At 36.2% G+C, this 20,921-nt stretch overlaps 1 protein-coding gene across 2 annotated transcripts; it reads left to right on the forward strand.

The window, feature by feature from the left end:
• Nucleotides 1–118: 118 nt before the first annotated feature.
• On the forward strand, nucleotides 119–20,556 carry LOC131789378 (nuclear factor related to kappa-B-binding protein). Of its 2 annotated transcripts, XM_059106479.2 has the most exons (30): nucleotides 119–392; nucleotides 1,679–1,756; nucleotides 2,442–2,497; nucleotides 2,956–3,023; nucleotides 3,756–3,826; nucleotides 4,098–4,154; nucleotides 4,742–4,794; nucleotides 4,949–5,011; nucleotides 5,284–5,314; nucleotides 5,923–5,956; nucleotides 6,540–6,775; nucleotides 7,572–7,656; nucleotides 8,167–8,323; nucleotides 8,630–8,723; nucleotides 9,600–9,626; nucleotides 10,382–10,481; nucleotides 10,666–10,731; nucleotides 12,059–12,141; nucleotides 12,686–12,732; nucleotides 13,133–13,193; nucleotides 14,054–14,134; nucleotides 14,682–14,825; nucleotides 15,216–15,272; nucleotides 15,896–16,019; nucleotides 16,281–16,354; nucleotides 16,525–16,660; nucleotides 17,006–17,344; nucleotides 18,415–18,468; nucleotides 19,550–19,612; nucleotides 20,087–20,556. In XM_059106479.2, the coding sequence occupies exons 1-30, from the start codon at nucleotides 294–296 to the stop codon at nucleotides 20,122–20,124; spliced, it is 2,676 nt and encodes an 891-aa protein (XP_058962462.1). In that variant the 5' UTR covers nucleotides 119–293; the 3' UTR covers nucleotides 20,125–20,556. The 2 variants fall into 2 exon arrangements, with proteins under 2 accessions (XP_058962462.1, XP_066014583.1); XM_066158486.1 differs by lacking the exon at nucleotides 1,679–1,756.
• Nucleotides 20,557–20,921: the final 365 nt, after the last annotated feature.

Consider the following 20,921-nt stretch of genomic DNA (forward strand, 5'->3'; position numbering starts at 1 on the left):
TTAAAGTTAACTTGTGTAGTTTTACAAATGTATCGTATTTTTTTCTCTGAATGGCCTCGAAGGTCACATTTTTGGCCATTGACTAAATGGTCAGCTCTGTGTTGCATACATAACGTCCAAGTAACGGCCGTATGTATGGGTTGAGTGCGTACGGTTTACATATATATGTAGTATGTCAGCTGTCCGTGTTATTTCTTTGTATTTCGCAGATTACGTGTTCCCCTCTTTCTTTTAGAGGGAATTCTTTTGTTTTAAGAGAATAACCAGAACCTGTGACAAAAAAAAAATTGAACATGGAGGCGACTAGCCTCGAAGAAAGTGACCTGAAAGGAATGGAAGTTTGTAATTTTGGTGGAACGGAAATTGCACTCCCGTTGGAGTTAATTGAGCAGGTAAGTTCAACCACACCACTAAACTGCAAACCTATCTTTTTGTAAACTAAAAATCCACTGACTTATCAAACTTGCACCTTCTCGAGCAAGAAGCCATTCCTGCGCAGTTCCAAATTGTAACGTGGTAGAGGAAATTAACAGAGATTTAACAATTTAATTTCATATAATGTTTAATTTGTCAACTTTACAAACGGACACATGAAGAGTTGGTTCACTAGAAATTATAGTGATTGGCTGGCATTTAAAGGCAGAAAAAGGATCCTTTGTTATCCATCCAACAAATTTTCACGAAGGGTTTGTCATCAAGAACTTGCATATACTACTACACTGAAGTAAATTAATGTATCCAAGAACACATGGCTATTAAGTGTTGTACCAGAGCACTTAGTCTCTCTTCAGAGGTGGCTAACAGTTGCCTTAGGGTGACTGAAGTAAAATGGCATGTGACCAGGCTGGACCCTGCTGTATTGTATAAAGGGAGTGAAATTTCTAAAGAAACCATGGTGTTGCATAGGTGGGGGAGTATAACAAGACAGTGTGGATTTATCAACTGAGTTGATAATGTTAATTGGCCACCATACAGAGTTTCTAAAGCTGATGTGACTATTGAAGAGCCAAAAGTCACTTGTCAACAACTTGTCGTGTTGAACTTTGCGTGCAGGAAATGTTTACTGGTTGAATAAGGCTAGAGATCATGGAAAATCAGCTGTGATTATTGATGAACTATTCACGATAATAGAATGGTAACAGAAATATAAAGCAGTGAATCAACTTATTACTAAATGACAACAGATTACAAGATAGCATGAATGATGAATCAATAGTGGCGAACATTCTAATCTCAATTTCAGTGGAATAAATGTTTCTAGCCGATATATATCTAAAGAGAGATATCTAAAGACATAGTAAATCAATGATACTGAGAGAATATATAATTAGACTTCTAATTGTTTTAAAGTGATAGCAATAATATAAATGATAGCAATTATAAAATCCTCAAGGCCAAAGAATCGCAGGAGTTGGTTAAAAACACAACAGGAACAATAATAGCCAAGGGTGACTTAAACTTAATCTACTGAAAAACATGTGTGCTAGATCTGTCAAGCTGAAACTAGAACCACTGGAAAAAGCTTTTGACTTAATTGCTAAGTAAACAAAATTGACAAACTGGCAAGGAGAATTAAATGGATAATTGCTGAAATAGAGATGCTTCAATTTAACATTTATTACAACAGCGTAGGTCAAAATATAAATCATTCACAGTGTTTAATGATCCTCTCAATTAGGAAGATATATTCTTTAAAGTTGTGAGCAAGGAAACCTGGCTTAATGTTCTTACTCCTGCTGATAGAAAACATCTGGAGGTAAGGCTGAGATTGTTGTCACTGGTAAGGTCATGAAGTATTTGTTAACTTGAACTTGTTTTGTACCTTTGTAAAGCAATGATTTCCTCATCGGCTATATCACTCTGTGTAAATGTCCAATATGCAAAATGTTGTCATAAGTTTTAATGATTATTTGTAATATTTTAATACCTTGATCTTAACTTGTATTACCAACAGGGTTATGACTGGTAAACAAGTAGTTTTCATTAGCCAAAAACCTCTCTCTACTAACCACAAACACAGTTAAGTAGGTAATTACATTCATTTGAAAAGCCAGCTAAAATAATGCTCATTGGCTCTTCACAAGAACTCTGAGTGCCTGTTAAACTTTGTGTCAACTCAAGCACTAAATTAATCTTTTGCAATTGACAAAGAAGTTTTTCCCCTCTATTTATGGTTCCATTATGGTTGGTTAGAGAGGTTGTTTCATTGGCTAAGTCAAACCAAATAAGGACTCATACAGGTGTAAATTCTACATATCCAAACTTTTAAAGAACGGGAAAAGTTTTAAACAGCTGTCAACACAGAATGATTTACTCCTAAAAACAATTCAAGATCACACAATGATAAACACTGACTGAAACTGACAATGAATCTGTACATAGTAAGAATACTCAAACAATGTAGGGAGTCAATAATGAACTATTACATTTTTCTTTCTTAGAAATTTCTTCCAGTGTTGCCAACAGATTACCCACATGCTCAGGAGGAGAACATCAGGTTAGCTCCAGTGTGACTTCATGTTTGTTTTGTCTTTGCAGTAATTTTTACATAGATTAGTACAACTTATTACAATAAGCTTCTGACAGTCACAAAGTAATGAAGATTAAAAACAATGCAGGTTGTTATAAGTACACATATGATTAATCCAGAGATTATAACAGGATTGTCAGAATTTTCAATTTGGCTGATGATGTTTGGAATTAGGAGTGACAGGTGTTAGAAATAAAAAGTCTGATTGATCAGGCTAACTTTTACTAGAACACATGCTTTTGAAAATTCTTGGTAGATTTGCAGCTACAAAAGCACCTTTATTGTAAGGTGTAATTCTACAATTTGGAACCATGAGGTACATGTTAGAGGTGCCTAGTTTTTTACCATTTGATTGAATGTACACCTTAGATTGTTCCAAGAGCCTACAAGACAGTTATTTATTCACTTGACAATTGTTTGATCAGTGCCTTACTAGGTGGTGAAAACTTCAGATTTGGGAATCCAGTTCAACAATTTCAGGAAAAGTTAAAAGGTGAGATGCTTTCTATTTCATTCAATTCTTGACTCATAATGTGGTGACTCACAGTAAACAACATTTTTTTGTGTACTTATTTGATTTGCATCTTTGTTTATCCTGGGCATTCTTTTAATTTGCACTATATATCTTAAATTGGAAATAACTGATCTTTTCAAATGTTTTGATTGAGTTAACTTTATGGTCATATGCTAGGAACAAGAATCACAACTCCTGTAATTAAGCCTCCCTGGATGAAACTCTCAAAAAAGTAACAATAAGTACCATAAATTTACTTCACATGTTCAGTTCCTGAATTGATATATTTATTATGGTATTTATTTAACTATATCAGTCTCTGAGGCAATCTTTGATTAAAATATGAATTACTGCAGACAATATTTTATGTTATTATACATTAGACTTACTATAAAAAATCTGATTGGTTGAGAGCATTCAATCAATATATAATAGCGTGTGATGTTCACATAATAAACTGATATCTTTGTTGTCTGGATTAGTCTTTGGCTTCAACAGATAACTCTGACCTTGGTTTTAATAATTTGTGATATCATGCTCAACCTTATCAAATAATATATAATTGCTTATTACACATGTAGAGACCTAAAGAAATGTTTTGCATGTTCTTTATAGATGGATAAACTAATTTCATCATGATTTATCTGAGTATATATTGTAAGAACTCTAAATAACTTACATCGAAAAAATGTGTTTTGGTTTCTGATCAAGCTGGCTACTTCTATCCTGATGTTGTGAAGTACAAAAAGTTATGTCGCAAAGCTACATACAAGGAATACAAGGTAAATTGATAGGTTGATCTTCTTACAATTCTTTTTTGTTTGTGTGTTGTGTTGATTTTTTTTAAGGTCACTTGGATCAAAAGAAAACCTAGACCATAGGAAACTAGGAAATGAGGCTGAAATACAGGAAATTTACATTTTAAAACTGATAGTTACTAGTGACTACATATTTCACCAATAGTAATGTTTTGATATCATGTAAATTCAAGGTGAAATAGGAGTGCTTAGATTTGTTGTGTATCAGGAGGATAATTTGCCCCTCTTCTCATAGATTCAGCAACAGAGATATCACAGAAAGGTGTTGAGGGAAATTCTTATATCTCGTCAGGTACAGTACACTGTATTTTGTTAAATCTTGATTTTAAATCAATGAATGAATCAGTTAAATTAAAAAATAAATAGGTACCTTATGATTTGTGTTGTTACTTGGCTGCATCTCCTAGATTCTCCTATGCACCACATGCATAGAAAAGCTAAGGTTCAAACAGTGCAGAAAAGTAATAGACTTTTAATCTCTACAGTTACAAGGGAAAAAAAAGCAAAACACTTGCATATCTTGAATCATGCTAGGTTTGTTTGTGGCCTCTCCCTTAGAACATAAAGGTTGGAAAAAATAAAACAAAAGATGAATTAAAAAAAAAAAAACCAACTAAGCAGATACTCAAGTCAAGAAAAACTTTTTACCTGATATGCGAAAGTACTGCTTTTGAGTTCCATGCCCATGCCTTTCTCCTACAGAATGTTATTGTTGAATCTTAAGTACATAACAGGTAATGAAACAGTAGTGTGTTAGGACAACTAACACTTTGCTGAAGCTATCATTGTCTTTTCCAAAGTTAAATTAGTTACTAGCTTGATATAGAACCAAGCACAAGTATAAGATAAATACAACCATTCATATTCTTGTTCCCGTAGGAAATTCTGGATCAGATTGGGAGACAAAGCCCTGGGGAACCCATCAAAACCAGGTACATGTAGAATGCAACTATTTTCTTCTTTACAAGTGTCCTTTTGCTCATGGCAGAAGATGTTTTCTAAATCTTTTTGTGAGTCTCAAGCTGTAATTTATGATTTACGAGCTTTTGATGGTATTTGAATTGAGTAATTATATTTGTTTCACAGTGGACACACACCCTCTACTGATGCCTTGGCAATGGAGCACAGAGTCAACACACGATTCAAGAGGTGACTTTTTTGTAGTTGTTTTGCTGATGCCAAATATAGTTAGCAGACTCACATTAGCAATTTTCCAAAGGCCCAATTTGTAGTCTACTTTAAATCTACTAGAAGACCATGAAAAAAAAATGGTATTAAAAGCACTACAGTTGCCTTATATTATTAGGTGGGAGAATCTGTTTGCTTTTTTCTGTTGCTGATTTGAACTGTTGTACGTAATGTACTTCTGCTGCTTTTTTTCTGGTGTATTTTGTTGAATGGAATGTTTATTGTTTATACAGGATCCTCTCAGAATGTAGGCAACAATTTCAGGTAATAAAGTACATTTTAAATGTTTTTTATTTTTTCTTTTGAAACGAAAGATTAAATTATACTTCTGTGTCACTGAGGAGTTTAATACCAAATTAACGTTACTTACCATTGGTTGGGTTTTTGTTTTTAATGCTTTTAAAACCTCCCTCTAAACTATCTTTAGTCATTATAAATTTCAAGGCATTGCTTTGTAATTTATTTGATGCTTTATGGTATTCTTTGGGAATAACCTGACATGAAGGCTTTTGTTGGACAACAGGCTAGAACACTCAGCCCTAACATTAGGTTTTAAAAGCATTAAAAATGAGCCTACCAAAAGCTAGACGTCATATTTACACAGTACCCTTTTTCACATATTACAATTAAACAAAGTATTTGTCCTTCACAACAGAGAACATGGCAATGTTAAGAATTACTTTTAACTATCCAAATTTGAAAGATGTGACAGAAAAAATTGTTCTGAGGTCAAATCAAATCTAGAGGATTGAGTTTTAAGTGACTGATGTTCTCACTGTGGTTCTCCTACTCATGTCTAATGGCAAGAGGACACAACCCATTCATTTTCCCTATGGTTTTCAAAACTGACAGTGCTTATATTATGATTTCAGGGAGGAAATGTATCATCTGATGATGAAGAAAGAGGTATGGGTTTGTCAATATGTTTGAGTTCTTATTTTTATTACAAGCATACACATTTGTAGACATTCCTAAACAAGCACTTAGTAACTACTTGTGGTTGCTTTGATCACTAAAATCAAATATATTCATTAGTGATAACATTAATATGGCAACTTTTTTAAGCTTCCTCAATCTGCTGCTAATAGTGAATGAAAGGTTGTGGTCATGGGAGAAGCAGTGGCCCAATGTTTAGTGTAATAGACTCCAGGTTGAGTGGTCTGGGCTAGAGACCTGGCTAGGGAAATGTGTTATGTTCTGGGCTAAACACTTCACTTTCCCAGTGTCTCTCTCAACACTGGAACATAAATAGGTACAGGCAAGTTGTCCAGGAAGCCTGATGAAATATTGGGGGTAACCTTGCAATGGACTAGCATTCCATCCAAGAGGGGAAGTTTAATATTCCTAGTTGCTCTATGTTATAGAAACAGGAATAAGCTCCAACTGGAAGGGCTACTTGACTCAAGTACACAGACTTTACTATAAAGGTATTGATACAATAACAGCAACAATATAATGCTTATACTTAATTGACCTGCATTTTTCATAGTCCCTCCACCCTTTGGTCCAGCCATGGGTATATTTATGGCACCCTTTAACACTATGCCAGGTGTTTTGAGTGGTTTTCACCCAATGTTTGGAGCAGGACTGCCATTTACTGCAGGTTACCATGGTTTTCCTTATCCTCCACCTACCACTCATCGTGTAACATCACCAAATGTGGTGACAGAAGATGACTTTCAGACAATGATTCAAGTTCATAGAAAGAGACGACTATTAAATGAGGTACTGCTGCTCGTCATTTCTTGTTTTCCATTGTTGTTTTGTCCATTATTATCACCGGTTGTTTGCTTAGGTGGTTTTAGGAGGTTACCCCACAGGTGGAATTAGGGGTTGGTAAATGAACTGGTAAGGTGTTGGTAATTAACAAGCATTTTATGGTGGTAATTTTTATAAAGTCATCAAATTCAGAGCTGGTCTTTGTCAGTCAGAGACATGGTCACTTTGGAGGTATTTTCTGGTAAGCAAGTGCTCAATAAATCAAATGTGAGTTTAATTTTACCTGGAAGAAGTAAAAAATTGCACAAGGAGGCAAAGTGGTCTTGAGAATGACCAAATAGTGGCTTCTTCGCTCCAAGTTATCCTCAATCTTACCAATTGACATGGTGGTTTCAATTGGACCATTGAACACCAACTCAACAGAATCTAAACCTGTATTCAGCCTGCTTAATATAAAGTGAGACCCTGGAATTACTAGGCTGGATGCTATACTTTGAATTAAACAATGAGAGAACATCCTGTATATTCCCTAATTTGACATTATTTTTATTATTGATAGATGTTTTTCTTCATGTCATGAGTGTGGGACAAAGGAAAAGTCTGAGTCCCTATGAGCACTCTGATGCTCTAACACTAAGCCACGGAGACTCGATGGTGAACAATGTCATTATGATGTTTAACAGCATACTGCTAGGATCAGCAATTTTAATAGCATATGAATAAAATATAAAAGTTGTTTATTTTTTTGTTTAAGTTTATTATTATTATTATTATTATTATTATTATTATTATTTTCTAAAAGGATCATCCTGAGCTGGATACAAGATTCACTTCCTTTCAAGATATTATATTCAGAACAAATCCTTCTAAGAAAGTATCAAAACCTGGTTGGTATTTGTCAATTGACAATTTTATTTGCAAGTTAATATCTTGTGTTCCAGTGATTGTTTTTATGTGGTTGTTGGGATATATACGGGGGAGGGGGGCTGGGATACTTGTGTTTGAAGGCTGTTGGCTAAGGTCAAACTAGCTTTGTCCCTGACTTCAGTTTGAACAACATAAATATTCTGATGGTTCACAATACTATGAAAAACTATCATTTACCAAAGTTGAGGTAAATAGTGGACGATATTTAATGTTAAGGGAGTAGGTAGGTAATTATCCTACACTATCACTAATATTTACCTAGGTGAAAAATAATTATTGTTGTTTAAGTGACTGTATATTACACAAACTAGACAGCTAGTAGCTTAAAATCCTTATAGATAAAATATCAGTGGCTTTGACTTGATATGAGAAAGCTAGTCATCAACAGGATATAACTCTATAACTGCCATGCTGTGCAGTACTTTATGCCAGCCTTTTCTTTTGTTTTAATTTTTTATGATTCTATTTAGTTGAGCTTTCAAAAAAGAAGGACAAGAAAGCCAAAGTGAAGAAAAAGTTGAAACAGAAGCTTCAGCAGAAACAGGAGCGACAAGCTCAAGTTATAAAACATTTGAATGAAAATGCTAAGAGAGAAGAGCCAGGCCATGCAGTACATAAAGTACCACGGTAAGGCAAGATGTAATTAGATGGTTCTATCTTCAACATGGTGTTTTTTTTTGTTAGTTTGGCTGTCTGTTTGTTTTTGTTTGTTCGTTTTTTTGTTTGTTTGTTTGTTTGTTTCAGGTTGAAACAGTGCACTGAACTTTTTTGTGTCTTTTATACACTATTGAAATAAGTGATGCAAGATAAAGAAAACAAAAACTTTTTCATTCCAAAAACAGTATAATATTAGAAAAAGCACATTAATTATCTGGGAAAGGTTTCTTTTCTATTACGTTGATCATATTTTTTTATTATCATATTCTTTTACAGTTGCATTGATGGATCCCAGGAGTTGCCTTGCTTCTTCAGTCTACTTCGTGAAATTTTTCAAATTTTTCCTGATTCAAAAGCCAGCCTACAGAAAGTGAGTAATTTTTTCTGTCAAGTTTAGAACTATAGGATAGACAGTTATGAACATGTGATTGGTGATTTAAACTAATAAGCGTGTATATGCTCTCTCCTGGGGAATCATGTGACCTTTTAGGTTGGCTTTGTTGTGCAGTTGAAAGTTAATTACTTTCTAGAGAGGGAAAAGTGGGTGATCCTGAAACCAGTAGCTGGTATAAACTTAATGGGCTGGTAATTGAAACAAAGTTTAGCCATTGTTTAATAAAAGCATGTTTTAAACTAAAGTGTATCTTCAATTTTGCCGAATCTTTTATATGAACATTTGTTCTTGTGAACAGTGTCTAAAGGGCCAAAAAGCTAGCAGTGGAAGGACTTCTATTTGATTAAATTAACCCTCTTCTAGAGAATACCTAAAACTGAGGTTTGGGTTAGACCTCTTGTAAATAACTGGCTGCTGTTTTAAAGAAATGTAAAGAGAGTAACTAAGTATTGACAGCAACAATTTGCTTCTTAAAATGTAATTTGGCTTATTACAAGTATTTGTCTGCATAGGCAAAAAACCTGTCCTAATTATTGGAACTTGAAAAAGTGAAGGAAGCTGTCTATGAAAAGAGTGGACAATGAATGAACTGTAACAAGGATATTTTCACACTTATTTTTGCAGCAGTTAGCAATACAAATATACTGGGTAGTTTATTTTCGTATGAGCTATGGTATTTATTACATGATTTGAGCAAACTTGTGCTGAACAAATATTGTGGTCAAAAAGTGGAGTAGTAATAATGGGTTAAAATTTGATGAAATAAATTACTCAGCACCTTTTAAAGCGATGATGTCAATGAAAAGCATATTGCCAATTTTAATCATTTGTTTGTTACCCTAATTTTTTTAGATTGAGGAGATTGTAAAAACATGGCAGGTTTGTCAACATCCTTGTTACTGTACATTATATAAAACCTATTTTGTATCTTTAAGGATGCTTACCAGACAGAGTGTCATCTAATTAAAATTAAGAATATAAAAACTGAAAAGATAGTTGTAGCCTTTAAGGGCATCCATTGTGCATGGCTCGTCTGAAGCTAACTTGACACTCAAGTTGACCTTGAGGAGGAGTTATTTCCCCCTAAAATTTCAGTCAGCTTTACCAGACCAACAATATTTGGCAATTTAAGGATACTGTAAGAAAAAAATTTCTTACTTGTTGTTTTATGATTTTCAATGAACTACCCTTAATAACTGCAAGACTGTTGTGATGGAGAGACATTTTACCTTTTTGCAGCAATTGTTTAGTATACATTTGCTAAGAACAAAGTAAAAACAAATGTGATTATTATATGGCTGGCTTTGTGACATGTTTTTTTTAAATATATCTGGCTTTCTGAGCTGGCATGACTTGTGTATCTTTCCCACCAAGGATGCCTGCCTTGTATTCATATATTAAATTTTGCTCAAAACCAGCTGAAATAGTCTACAACCTCTGGTAGTGCATGGAGGCATAAAAAAAGTAACCATAGGTCATGAAGGTGGTCATGTAGTTGTTAAATAGTGGTCAAGTAGGAAGACTGTGAATATTGATCATGAGAAACTCTTGGCAAATTACACCTTTAACAACTGCTTACAAAGTATTTCTTATTAAAAATGATATCACTCAAATAATGACACATGTTATTTTAGTTGTCCTCAGTCTGTGCTGTAAGTGGGTGGGGCACTCAGGAGCCAGATTGGGTCAAGCTGGTTTATTCTGCTCTCATCTTTCTCTCTGGGAGTTCAGGAGGTGAAATATATTTTGTGTTCTTTGTTTTTGTACTAAAACTGAGTTATGCATAGTTACTAAGGGTTTATGTTATTTAGAGCAAGAGTGAATATAACTGCATGTTTTTCATATCTTACATTTGGCAATCTGAGTCACTGCAGGTGTTAAATGTACCTCCTTAATACATTAATTCATTGGTTTTTAGAGACTCCAGCTTCATTTGTACCTTTAGTGGATTTCAAAGAGAGGCCTCAGCAGTGGAAGTGGATAGGTGAACACATGCAATATACATACTAACCCTAATTTTTATTCTGCTCACTAGTTGGATACACTTTTGCTGTTAGATGTGAAAGTCAAGCATTTTATATAGGAAACAATCTGTTTCTCGTTCCAATTTCATTTCTGAATGATCAAAACATCAAATGATCTATCAAGCAGAATATGTTAAAAAATATTTTGCAAGCCTTCAATTTGCCCCATTTCAAGTCGCAAGTGAGACGAGCGCAAACGGAGATTTGCTAATATTTCAAAATTCCAGATTAAAATGGTTTCCAAAACTTAACAAAATGGAGGGAGAAGTTACTTTACCAAGTTTAAGCTAAAAATTCAGATTCTCCGGAAAGTTACTTTTCTACAAGAAAGAGCAGTTGCCTTAGCATTATAAATAACTGAGTGAAAACAATGACAGAGATGTTAGCTTCAAGAGTTTCCTAGATAATAATTCGTTGAAAAAATTAAATTGAAACAAATACTGACAACATTACGGTGTTGCTTTTTCACATAAATTGAATCTAACAGAAATTTTTAAACATTCGGTACTCTACAAAGCTTTTGATAACGTTTAGGAATAGGGTTCACCTGCTGACTCAGATAGTATTATGGAAGATCGCTAGTAAGCATCAGTAATCAATTGCGGAAAAGTGGAAAGCAGCTCACAGAAAGTAAAGTTTTTAAAGAAAGGGAACAATTCTTAGTATACAAACATCAAGGCAGCATTTCTCAACCTGTTTAAGGGTCGCTCTTTGAAAAAAAAACCTTTGGATCATGTAGTGGCACCCTATCACTTTCGATCTGGTTACAATTTGATATTTCAACACCCTTTTGCACACAACCTAGAGGTCACTTCTTTTTTTGGGCCAACAGGCCATAAGGCGAAACCCTCCTCCCCCTCATCTTTTATCTACTTTGGTGATTCATTTCATAATACTTCATAAATATTTTGAGGTGTTTGGGTTTTTTTCGAAGGGGTGGGGGGGGGGGGGGGGGCTTAAGGCTGGAAACTAAAGGGACTTAAACGACTTAAGGCTACTTAGGGTCTCAGATTAGGCCTCATCTTTGGCAGGTCTTAGATATTCTTCATCTGGCCAATATTTCATGCAAATAGCATCATTATGCTTCTGTGAAGTTACTTCCATCTTTTGCTTTATTGAAACCTGAAGTTAGTTTTGTCAATTCGTAATTTATTTTCTACGGAACAGGTGTGGTGCCAAGAATGAATACCTTTTTCCGCTTACCCTGGTCATTTATTTTATGGGCCATTTTGTACTGTGTGGGTAAAATGTTCATATGTGGAGCCTACTGTTTTGTGTTTGACGCAGGTTCTAACAGAGATGGAGATGAGTTATTGGAGCCGTTGTGTGAAGACTGGCTTCAAATCAAAGGACAGCTTACAAGCAAAAAGGCATTGCTTTTTTTTCTCTTTGGTTATGTGCAGGCAACATCTTTGAAATGCTAATAGATTGTTGTACGTGCTTCGTCTCGGTCCGTACTGTGAGTTACGGGCTAAGTTTTTTGAGCCCGGAATTCTGAGCGAATCTGTTACTTACAGTGCAGACCGAGAAAACCAGGCTAGTAAGATATATAGTATATCTCAAGGTTCAAATAGAGGGGGAGATTTCAATGCAACTGTAGTTTGAATTTAGTTGGCTGCACAGTGAATTACGACCAGCTAAATAAACCAATCATACTGAGCGCATGTACTAACTCACGGGTATGATAGTGAATATTCATTCACATTTGGGAAAACGCTTTTATGTAGGATGAATAGGTATTACTTAAAGGTGTTGAATCTGGTTTAATTACATTAAGGGGGTTACACAATTTTTTTCATTTCGTAAATGGGTACTTACCCGGTCCATCAATAAGTAAGACCTGTTGGGTGAAATGATATTTTCGTACTCGAGTTTGTTATGAGGTGCATGATTCTTGTGTTTGGTCATTTACAGGATGTTACAGCCGAAACAGATTCATCATCTACGCCCAATCCTCGTGTGTAAGTAAAAACACCTGAATTATTTGTGTTCGCATTCGTTTGCATGGCTGTGTTCGCTTTCCTATTGATTGTTTCACGATCTCATCTTCTGTTCGTTACACGTGAAATCAGAAAATGAGTGATGGTATCAGAAATGTTTTAATGCACATACCGCCTGTAAACGATATGTTTTTTTTAGAGTCATCACGTGAATCTTTTACAACCGTGAAACTAGAATGAATATTAATAAAAAACAAAGTCACTAACGTCGTATATTAGGTAGTCATGTCTGCTCACCTGTCGGGCGTTCAAATAACGGCTTAATGGAGTTAATATCAATTTTTTATTTTTCACTGGGAGAATGAGTAATGATATTAATCTATAGATAAATGTAGATTACAAACGAAATTTGTCTCTGCAGGAAAACAGATTTCGTTGTGAGGCCAAGTACGGAAGAGGAAAGAGCAGCTTTTAGGGAACAGGTAAATATTTGATTCTTATTAATATTTTGGTCGATAGAAATGTGGTTGAGAGCGAGTGGGGCTAGGGGAATATGGGAAGATGAGCGTTATTGAGGCGGGAGTTTTGGTAAAAACTTTGATGGCCAGTGGACGAGGATATCGTAAGAATCAAGTAGGAAATCCTCAGATATGAAGCTTTTCCACAGTAGATCTACAACGTATGTTTCCCTCTGCATGCATAATGTTGTATATAGTTTATAAATAATATTGGAATAATATTAGCTTATTTTCTCGAAGATATTAGCTCTACAGCTACACTGAATTTCGAGCGTAAATAAAGTATATGTATGTATGTGTGTGTCATGGGTATGCCGTCCCTCTTCAAAGTGGACGAAAACCGTTAAAATGTAGAATTGAAGACGTAAAATGATGCTCGTGATTGTCTCACTACAGGCGTCCATGTACCAGTCGAAGCGCAACATTAATTACAATTTAGGGAAAATTTATTTCCTTGGAAATGATCTTCATTGTATGCTGCTTTGCTGCAAGGAATCAGAAGCAGCGTCATCCTCGGTTTTGGGTCACAGAAATACCAGTGCTGTTGCATATACTTCTACAGTACCGAGAACGTTGACAAGCTCGTAAACCCAGCTGGCTTGTCTAGAACATATCATATTTCTGCTTTTAGCCAGCTGGTATTAATAATAATATAGGTGGTATCTAGTGGCAAGGATGTCATCCATTTCATGGTAATAACTGTCCAATAATTATTCTTAATTACTTGCACTGAAAAAAAAAAACACTCCTTATAAATTTAAATTGAATCGAAATTGACTTTGATATACTAACTTTACCTGGGGTACCATTTATTAAACTATCAGGAGCAAAAACGATACGACAATCCGCACAAAGCCTTCACCTTCAGAATGCACGGTTTTGAGTCTGTGGTGGGTCCAGTCAAGGTAAGTTGTTATCTTGAGCGTGTTGCAAGATTTACAAAGCACGCTGGTGCACCACCTCATCTTAGTTCTTTAGAATTGCTGTGTGGTGTTATCCTTAGCCATAATGACTATCAAACAATGTTATGACATTCTTAATAGCTGAGTAATGTTTCGCCTGTTTTTTATATGTGCATTACCTCTCCCATAGGTGTGATATTTTACGAAATGCATGGTATTTAGGCGTCCTGCGTACTAAACAAGGCTGTGTGATTCAGATGACACCCGTTGGAATGTTTAAAAGTTTTACATCAATAAGTTTGCAGTCCTATTAAAAAATGTTTGTGTAAGCAGTGATCGTGTTGTACTCTTTCCGAAATTTAAATTGATTCTAGAAAAAATCCTGTAGGTAACTGACTTAATTCCTTTTCTATAAACTTCGTGAACAGAATTCCAATTATATGTAGACGACAAAATGTTAACTCCCTACAAGTGAAAGAAGAAATTGGCTTGAAACTTTAATCCTCGTTTTTCGCTAAGCGTGGCTCCCACTCGTGTTCCTCTACTATAGGGTGTTTTTAGTAAAGATACCAACCTGAACAAGGCTCGGGAACACTCCTTGTTAACATCGCTGCGACCTCCATACGTCACTATCCTCACACTGGTTAGAGATGCTGCTTCCCGACTTCCGAATGGAGAGGGAACTAGAGCTGAGGTAACACAGCTAAAGTGAATTGTAAGCCACAGTTTTTTCAGTCGCATTGGTAATACTTAAGTTCACTAAATAACTAGCTGCGCTTCACCAAATTGCGACGCAGAGTTCAAAGCAAGTACTATTTTATCTCTGGTGTTCAAACAACGTTCCTCCTCGGAAATTAAGAAACATTCGTTTAACTAGAACTTTATTTAAGCTTTTGTAATCTAGCTCTCTTTTAAAAGTGTCCGTAATGAGGTAAATCCCAAGTATACTCTACGTTAAAACACTATTACAATTATTCTACAGATGTGTGCATTTCATTATTGAATCATAAACCAAGTGACGGGAGGTTTTCCCTTTATAAAATCATTTATATTTATTAACTGTGATCGCATTTTCTGCTGGCAGGTTTGTGAGCTGTTGAAAGACTCACAGTTTCTAAACTCGAATTGCTCGGACGCACAGGTTGGTGACTTATCATTGATAATGATTTGTAATATAGAATTGAAAATATCCAAGGATGGAATAGGTTTTGTTTCACCACGCTCTGTGATTGGTTTAATTATCCTACTCCACCCTCTTAACCATTCAAATACCGCACTAGATGCAAAACTTGTCGCGACTGGGAGACTCCGAAACTCTTAACTTTAAAAGCGAGGGTTAGAGTGACATCTTGCAACCACTGCCGTTTTTCCCACTCGATAGACATTTGGCTTGTAAAGCAAGAAGCTGGTGGATGGGAGAACTGTATCTAAAAGTTTACCGCTGATCGCGTTTTGAGATTCCAAACATAACATTACTCTCCTAAAATTGTCATCATATTTCCAAAATTCGATTACAGAAACCGCCTTTTGAGAAAACAACATTGTAACCTGGCCGAATAAGCAACATCACGACGCGCGGTTTCCAAACAGCGGCACCTTCCACTTTCACAGAAATCATAATTTAAGTTAAGAATTCCTTTTTCTTTGGCTTCTTTTTGTTCAAACACATCACCAAAAAGGAGCGAAACTCTTTTACTCAACAAGTCATGTGTCAGCCCTAGGTTCCTCAGCAAGATTGAAAATTCTTTCCTTGTATGTATGCAGATTCACACGGTGGTCAGTGGTGCCTTGGACAGGCTTCATTATGAACGGGATCCATGTGTAAAATATGACAGCAACAGAAAAGTGTGGATATATTTACATCGCAACCGTTCTGAGGAAGAATTTGGTAATCTAATACAAAAAAAAATTCTCGCTTAATGTATAAATGGATAGACAGAATGATTGGCTGACGGACTGACTGACTGGCTGACGGACTGACTGACTAACTAATTGACTAATTGGCTGACTGACTGACAGACTGACTGACTGACTGGCTGGCTGACTGTTCACTGACTGACCGACTGATTGACTGACTGAACGACCAATTTATTGACTGACTGATTGTAGACATATCAGACCTCTTGTTACTTATTTGCTTGTTTTTAAGAAAAAATCCATCAAGCAAGCGCAGCAGCTGCACGAGCTAAGAAGATGCAGAAACCCAGAGTTGCTCGGCAACCGGTAGGTACCTGCTTGATTAAGTCATCTTAACGGTGAGAGCTGCCATATGAACATGCGTACAACAAAACATTTGATAGAGGTTTTCATCCGTTAATTAAATCAATTTGTCATTATTACAAGTAACAAGTTTCTGTGCTTTAAACTTCTTTTTAAATATGGATTTCCAACAGAAGAGCAAAGAGTCAGTGCAACCACAAGAACAAGAAGAAGCTGTTACAACTCCACCCACTGCACTAACTATTGCTGGGGTTGCTCCTACATCCTCACCTCGCCAAGTGGACTCTTTGCCATCTCAAATTGAACTTGGTACATAGTTTCCTGGTGTATATTTTAAGTGAAAACATTTCCCACCCTCTCAAGCATCCCCTTTTCCTAGTCACTTACAAATCCTCACCCAAACGATGCTCTAAGCATTCTTTTGAACAGCATATTAGGTTTTATCAACCGACTTGGTAATATAAATTGGCCACCTTGTAGAGTTCAGCCCAGAAATTGTTCACGGTGGCCAAGTTACATTATGAACTCCGTTGATAAAACCAAATTATCTTGTTATATCCATTACCAACGAGCACCATAGTTTCTTAAGAACGGTATTCCCTTTATTATTTTTAAAATTTGCCGCAGGCATTGAGTGTTTTCGTTCGGTAACAGGTCAGTCTCAAGTGAGAGGACCATCTAGGCTGAATACCGCTGAAACTGGCATTGCTGACTCCCCAAGTCATAAGTTCACAAGTGCTTTGAACACACATACCAGTGTGTTGAATATCACTGACGACTCTGTAGACACAAGTCCTCTTCAGCTTGCTAATGTAAGTGAAGACATGAAAGGCGACGTTCAAATCTCGCGCAAAGACAGCTGGAGTAGTGAAGGGGAGAGTTCAGATGAGAGTAGTGCAAGTGATCGTGAAAGCGATAGTGGCTCAGCCGCTAGCAGTAGTGAAGGAAGGAAGGAACTAAAAATACATCCAGGGAAAGGAAAAACTCTACCAGGTTTGCGCTTTTATTTCTCGCTTCGACACCTGTTTTTTCCTTTTTGTTTATAAAATGTACACGGAATATCCCGAGTGTCTCTTAAAGCAGTTTAGGCGCCGAGGGATAAGTGGAAATATAACGACATGTGCTTCAGGTTATGTAGTGCGTTTATTCCTTATTTCGTTTGTTGCCTAATCGTTCGATCTTTCTCTCACTCAAAAAGAGGGCCAAGCTCTAGGGAAATCGAAAAATTGATAGGAAAAAGGTTTGAGGGCAAATGCTTCGCGAGCGTTTATGTCTGTGAATAAACCCGTGGCTTTTGAAGAGTTCACCAACCCATCATTGTTAGATCCAAAAAATGGTAATTTGGAATCGTTCGGACAATTTTTATGGCACTTATGAAGCTTTCGGTTGGGTCGGTTATCTCCAAGATCCCTCACTCTCGATAACTGTTGATTGACAATGTAGCTAGAAATCTAAAATCTAAATAGTTAAGATACAGTGAAGGCCAGATGATCATTGGTTTCATATTTTAAATCTTTGCAAAAGGCAGAATTATACAACGTATCTCGTTTACTCCTAAACATTCTCTTTTAAAATTCATATTCAAACTTCTCTGGGACGGCTTTGACTGCGTGTGGCCCACTTCAACGATTTTATTTATTTCAACCCTTAAATGATACTGTAATAAGGTAACGGGTGAAGACAACTAGGCGAGTGTTCCGGCTAAACAAGTAATTTAAGTATTTGCTGTGTTGACACAAGAACAAAAAATCATTTCGTTGAAACGAAAATACAAACGGTGATGTGCTGACGGTTCACCGTAACTTCTAAAGTGGTTTAGTTCTGGTGTCGCCGGTTATTCCGAACGCAGATGTTCACCTGTGATCTCAAAAGCGTTAACAGAAGCGCCCTTTTTTTTCGAAATTGTCCAAATTTTGTATAATAATGAACTTAAGTCAGAGTATCAATTTGTTAAATATCTGTAATTAGTGAACGCCAAAGTTTGTTTGTTTTTTTATCTAAACTAGGGACCTAAGACTTGCCACAAGGTTCACTACTGAAAAGGATATGTTTCTCTCTTTCAGGGGTGGAGCAGACAGCTGCGAGAGTGCAGGATAACCAGACAATTGACGACAGCGGTAACCCAAAGAAACTATCAATATTATAAACTGTGTTTATTTTATTCATTAATTTTGATTCTAAAGGATAATGCAAATGGTTATTGTAGCTTCCAGTTTTTTTAAATTCTCTTTTCACGAAAGAATAACCCCGTGACATCTGCGCCAACTCTAGGATAGCTTTCCTTAGGGCTATAGTGCTTATTGGGCTGCCGGGTCATTCGCTCAATTTAAAGGTAGAGATCCATTCCATTCCTTCCTTGCTTACTACGTTTAACTAAGGTTCACGACCTCTTTATCTCGCGATTTTTGGGTGTGCATACATTGCAACTGTTCAATTTTTTGTCGACTCATAAGGCAGACTTTTTTCCTTGGAAATATCATGTAACATGTGCTTGATCAGAGGAAACATTGTTAGTAAAAGTGTTAGAATGTTAACACAATCCAAAGGAAACGACGGGAATCTACATTGAAAGGTTCAGGTCGCCTGTTTATGAATTATCAGTCAGTTAACCACAATGTTCATTTACATTTAAAACTCGTACGGACCCCAAAGAAACTTACAAGTGTTGGAGGTATTTGTGTGGGTTGATTGATATGGACTGCAGGTGTTAATACCTAACGAGGTCGTCCAGAGAGAGACGTGAGCATTCTGATGGGTTCTTACTCGGTCGGTATTTTTCTAAGAGGGCTGTTTCTACAGAAACAGTCATAAGCCGCGTATCTCTGTTCTCGAAAGCTAGCAAATTCAATGAAATAAAAAAGTTTGGTCGGAATGCCATGTAATAAACTACTTACTGACCTCTCTTGCTCGAGCCGTTCTTAAGAATATTGGCCCTTCGTTGTACGGACTTAGCTGCCATCAGTCCGTACTGCCACGACCTCGGGCCAATATTCCCCAGTGCAGCCCTCACGCTCGTTTAATGAGAAGTCAGTGATAGTTATTCAGATTTGTCAGTGTGTCTTCATGTTATATTCGTGACACGAACTGTTCGCGTCACCTCATTGTTAGAGATATTTTCAAGATATGTTTGATGTAATAATATGAGCTACAGTGCTTTGAGAATGAAGCCGAACTTTTCAAATTTTGTTTGTTTGAAAGGTTTTGACTTTGAAGATACGACGAGCAGAAAGGAAGGAAACCCTGATACTAGCAGTGAGCCGGGTAGGCTTTGGATTGTAACTTTTCATTTACATAATCACAAAGTCTCTCTTCCATATCTACTGACTGGCATATTACAGGGAGAAGAGTTAACCTGTCCTAATTTTGCTTTGGTGATCAATACGGAGTAGAAACATAACAAATAATATTTCTTTAGCATGAGGCGACTCAGATAAATCTGCGGATGAGCCGGAGAGATTAGTATTTTTTTGTTGTTTTTTTTGTTTTGTTTTGTTTTGGTTTTGTTGTTGTTGTTTTTTTTGGATTGACAGGGTTCCTGCAATTAGTATTCGTGGATATGATAAGCCCGCGAAAGCTACCCTTTTTAACCTGGTTTGACGTTGTTTAAAAGAAGAAAGGCTGATGAACAAAATCACGCGAGAACTGTTGTATGCTGATTGTACAAGAAAAACCCACTCAACTTTGCGATATAAAGGCCCCAAATTTAATTCCTACATTTCCTTCATTTTGTTTCAGGATCTGGAAGTGAAAGCGACTTTAGCAATGTCGATTGATATGTAGAATATGACCTGTACAATATTTACATTAATCAAGCAACAACTTTTTTCATCTTTACTTGGTCAAATACAAACATGTTATCTGAAATCATACGTCACCTGTTCCCATAATCGCCGTCATCAAGAACGTGACTGGTTCAATTCTCATTCCTTGAGGCACTTGGTACTGAAGGATTCAACAGAGTTTTAAGCATGTTTCGAGATGATAATAAATACACTATATGTCAAATCAGTGATAAAACCTGAACCTCTCTTTGTTACTTTTTATGAATCCAGTTTTGGGTGGATTAGGGTAGTACTCGTCGATTTTTGTCAGCATGATCTGATCCCGCTTGCTTCAGTCTTTAGATGGTCTGCTTATCCTGTGCAACTACGCAAAAACAGTGGCATTTACTTTAGCTCAAATAAACAAGATTTGTAAATACTTTGGTTACTCGAGTTGCCATTTGCTAAGCTGATATTACTGACTAATACTGTGGCTTCAAAGGTTCCATAACCCAATCGAATGGTATAGGAATTTTTCGAATTGGTCTTAGTTGCAAATATAAATCTTCATAGAGGCTCTCCATTCTCAAATTATCTTTTCCCGATTTTCTCATTACTGATCTGTGAAATATTCGTGCCTCGCCTACATCGTGACTGCATTTTTATCGTGTAAAATATAGTTGTTTTGTACTTTAACTTTTCAAATCACTTGCTGAGCGTTAAAACCCCAATTTTCAACTATCAACATGTTCTGCTTGCTTAATAAGCACAGACGCCCTCGAACACAGAGATTGACTTTGATTAGTTCG

The sequence above is a fragment of the Pocillopora verrucosa genome, chromosome 11 (genome assembly GCF_036669915.1).
Source record: "Pocillopora verrucosa isolate sample1 chromosome 11, ASM3666991v2, whole genome shotgun sequence".
NCBI classification, from domain to species: Eukaryota; Metazoa; Cnidaria; class Anthozoa; order Scleractinia; family Pocilloporidae; genus Pocillopora; species Pocillopora verrucosa.

Excerpts from the sequence above, each read along its gene's own strand:
- LOC131789378 (XM_059106479.2), top strand. The coding sequence starts at position 294 with ATGGAGGCGACTAGCCTCGAAGAAAGTGACCTGAAAGGAATGGAAGTT. Across the intron at positions 10,732-12,058 it reads TCAGCAGTGGAAGTGGATAG|GTTCTAACAGAGATGGAGAT; the intron begins GTGAACACATGC and ends TGTTTGACGCAG. Across the intron at positions 12,142-12,685 it reads GACAGCTTACAAGCAAAAAG|GATGTTACAGCCGAAACAGA; the intron begins GCATTGCTTTTT and ends GGTCATTTACAG.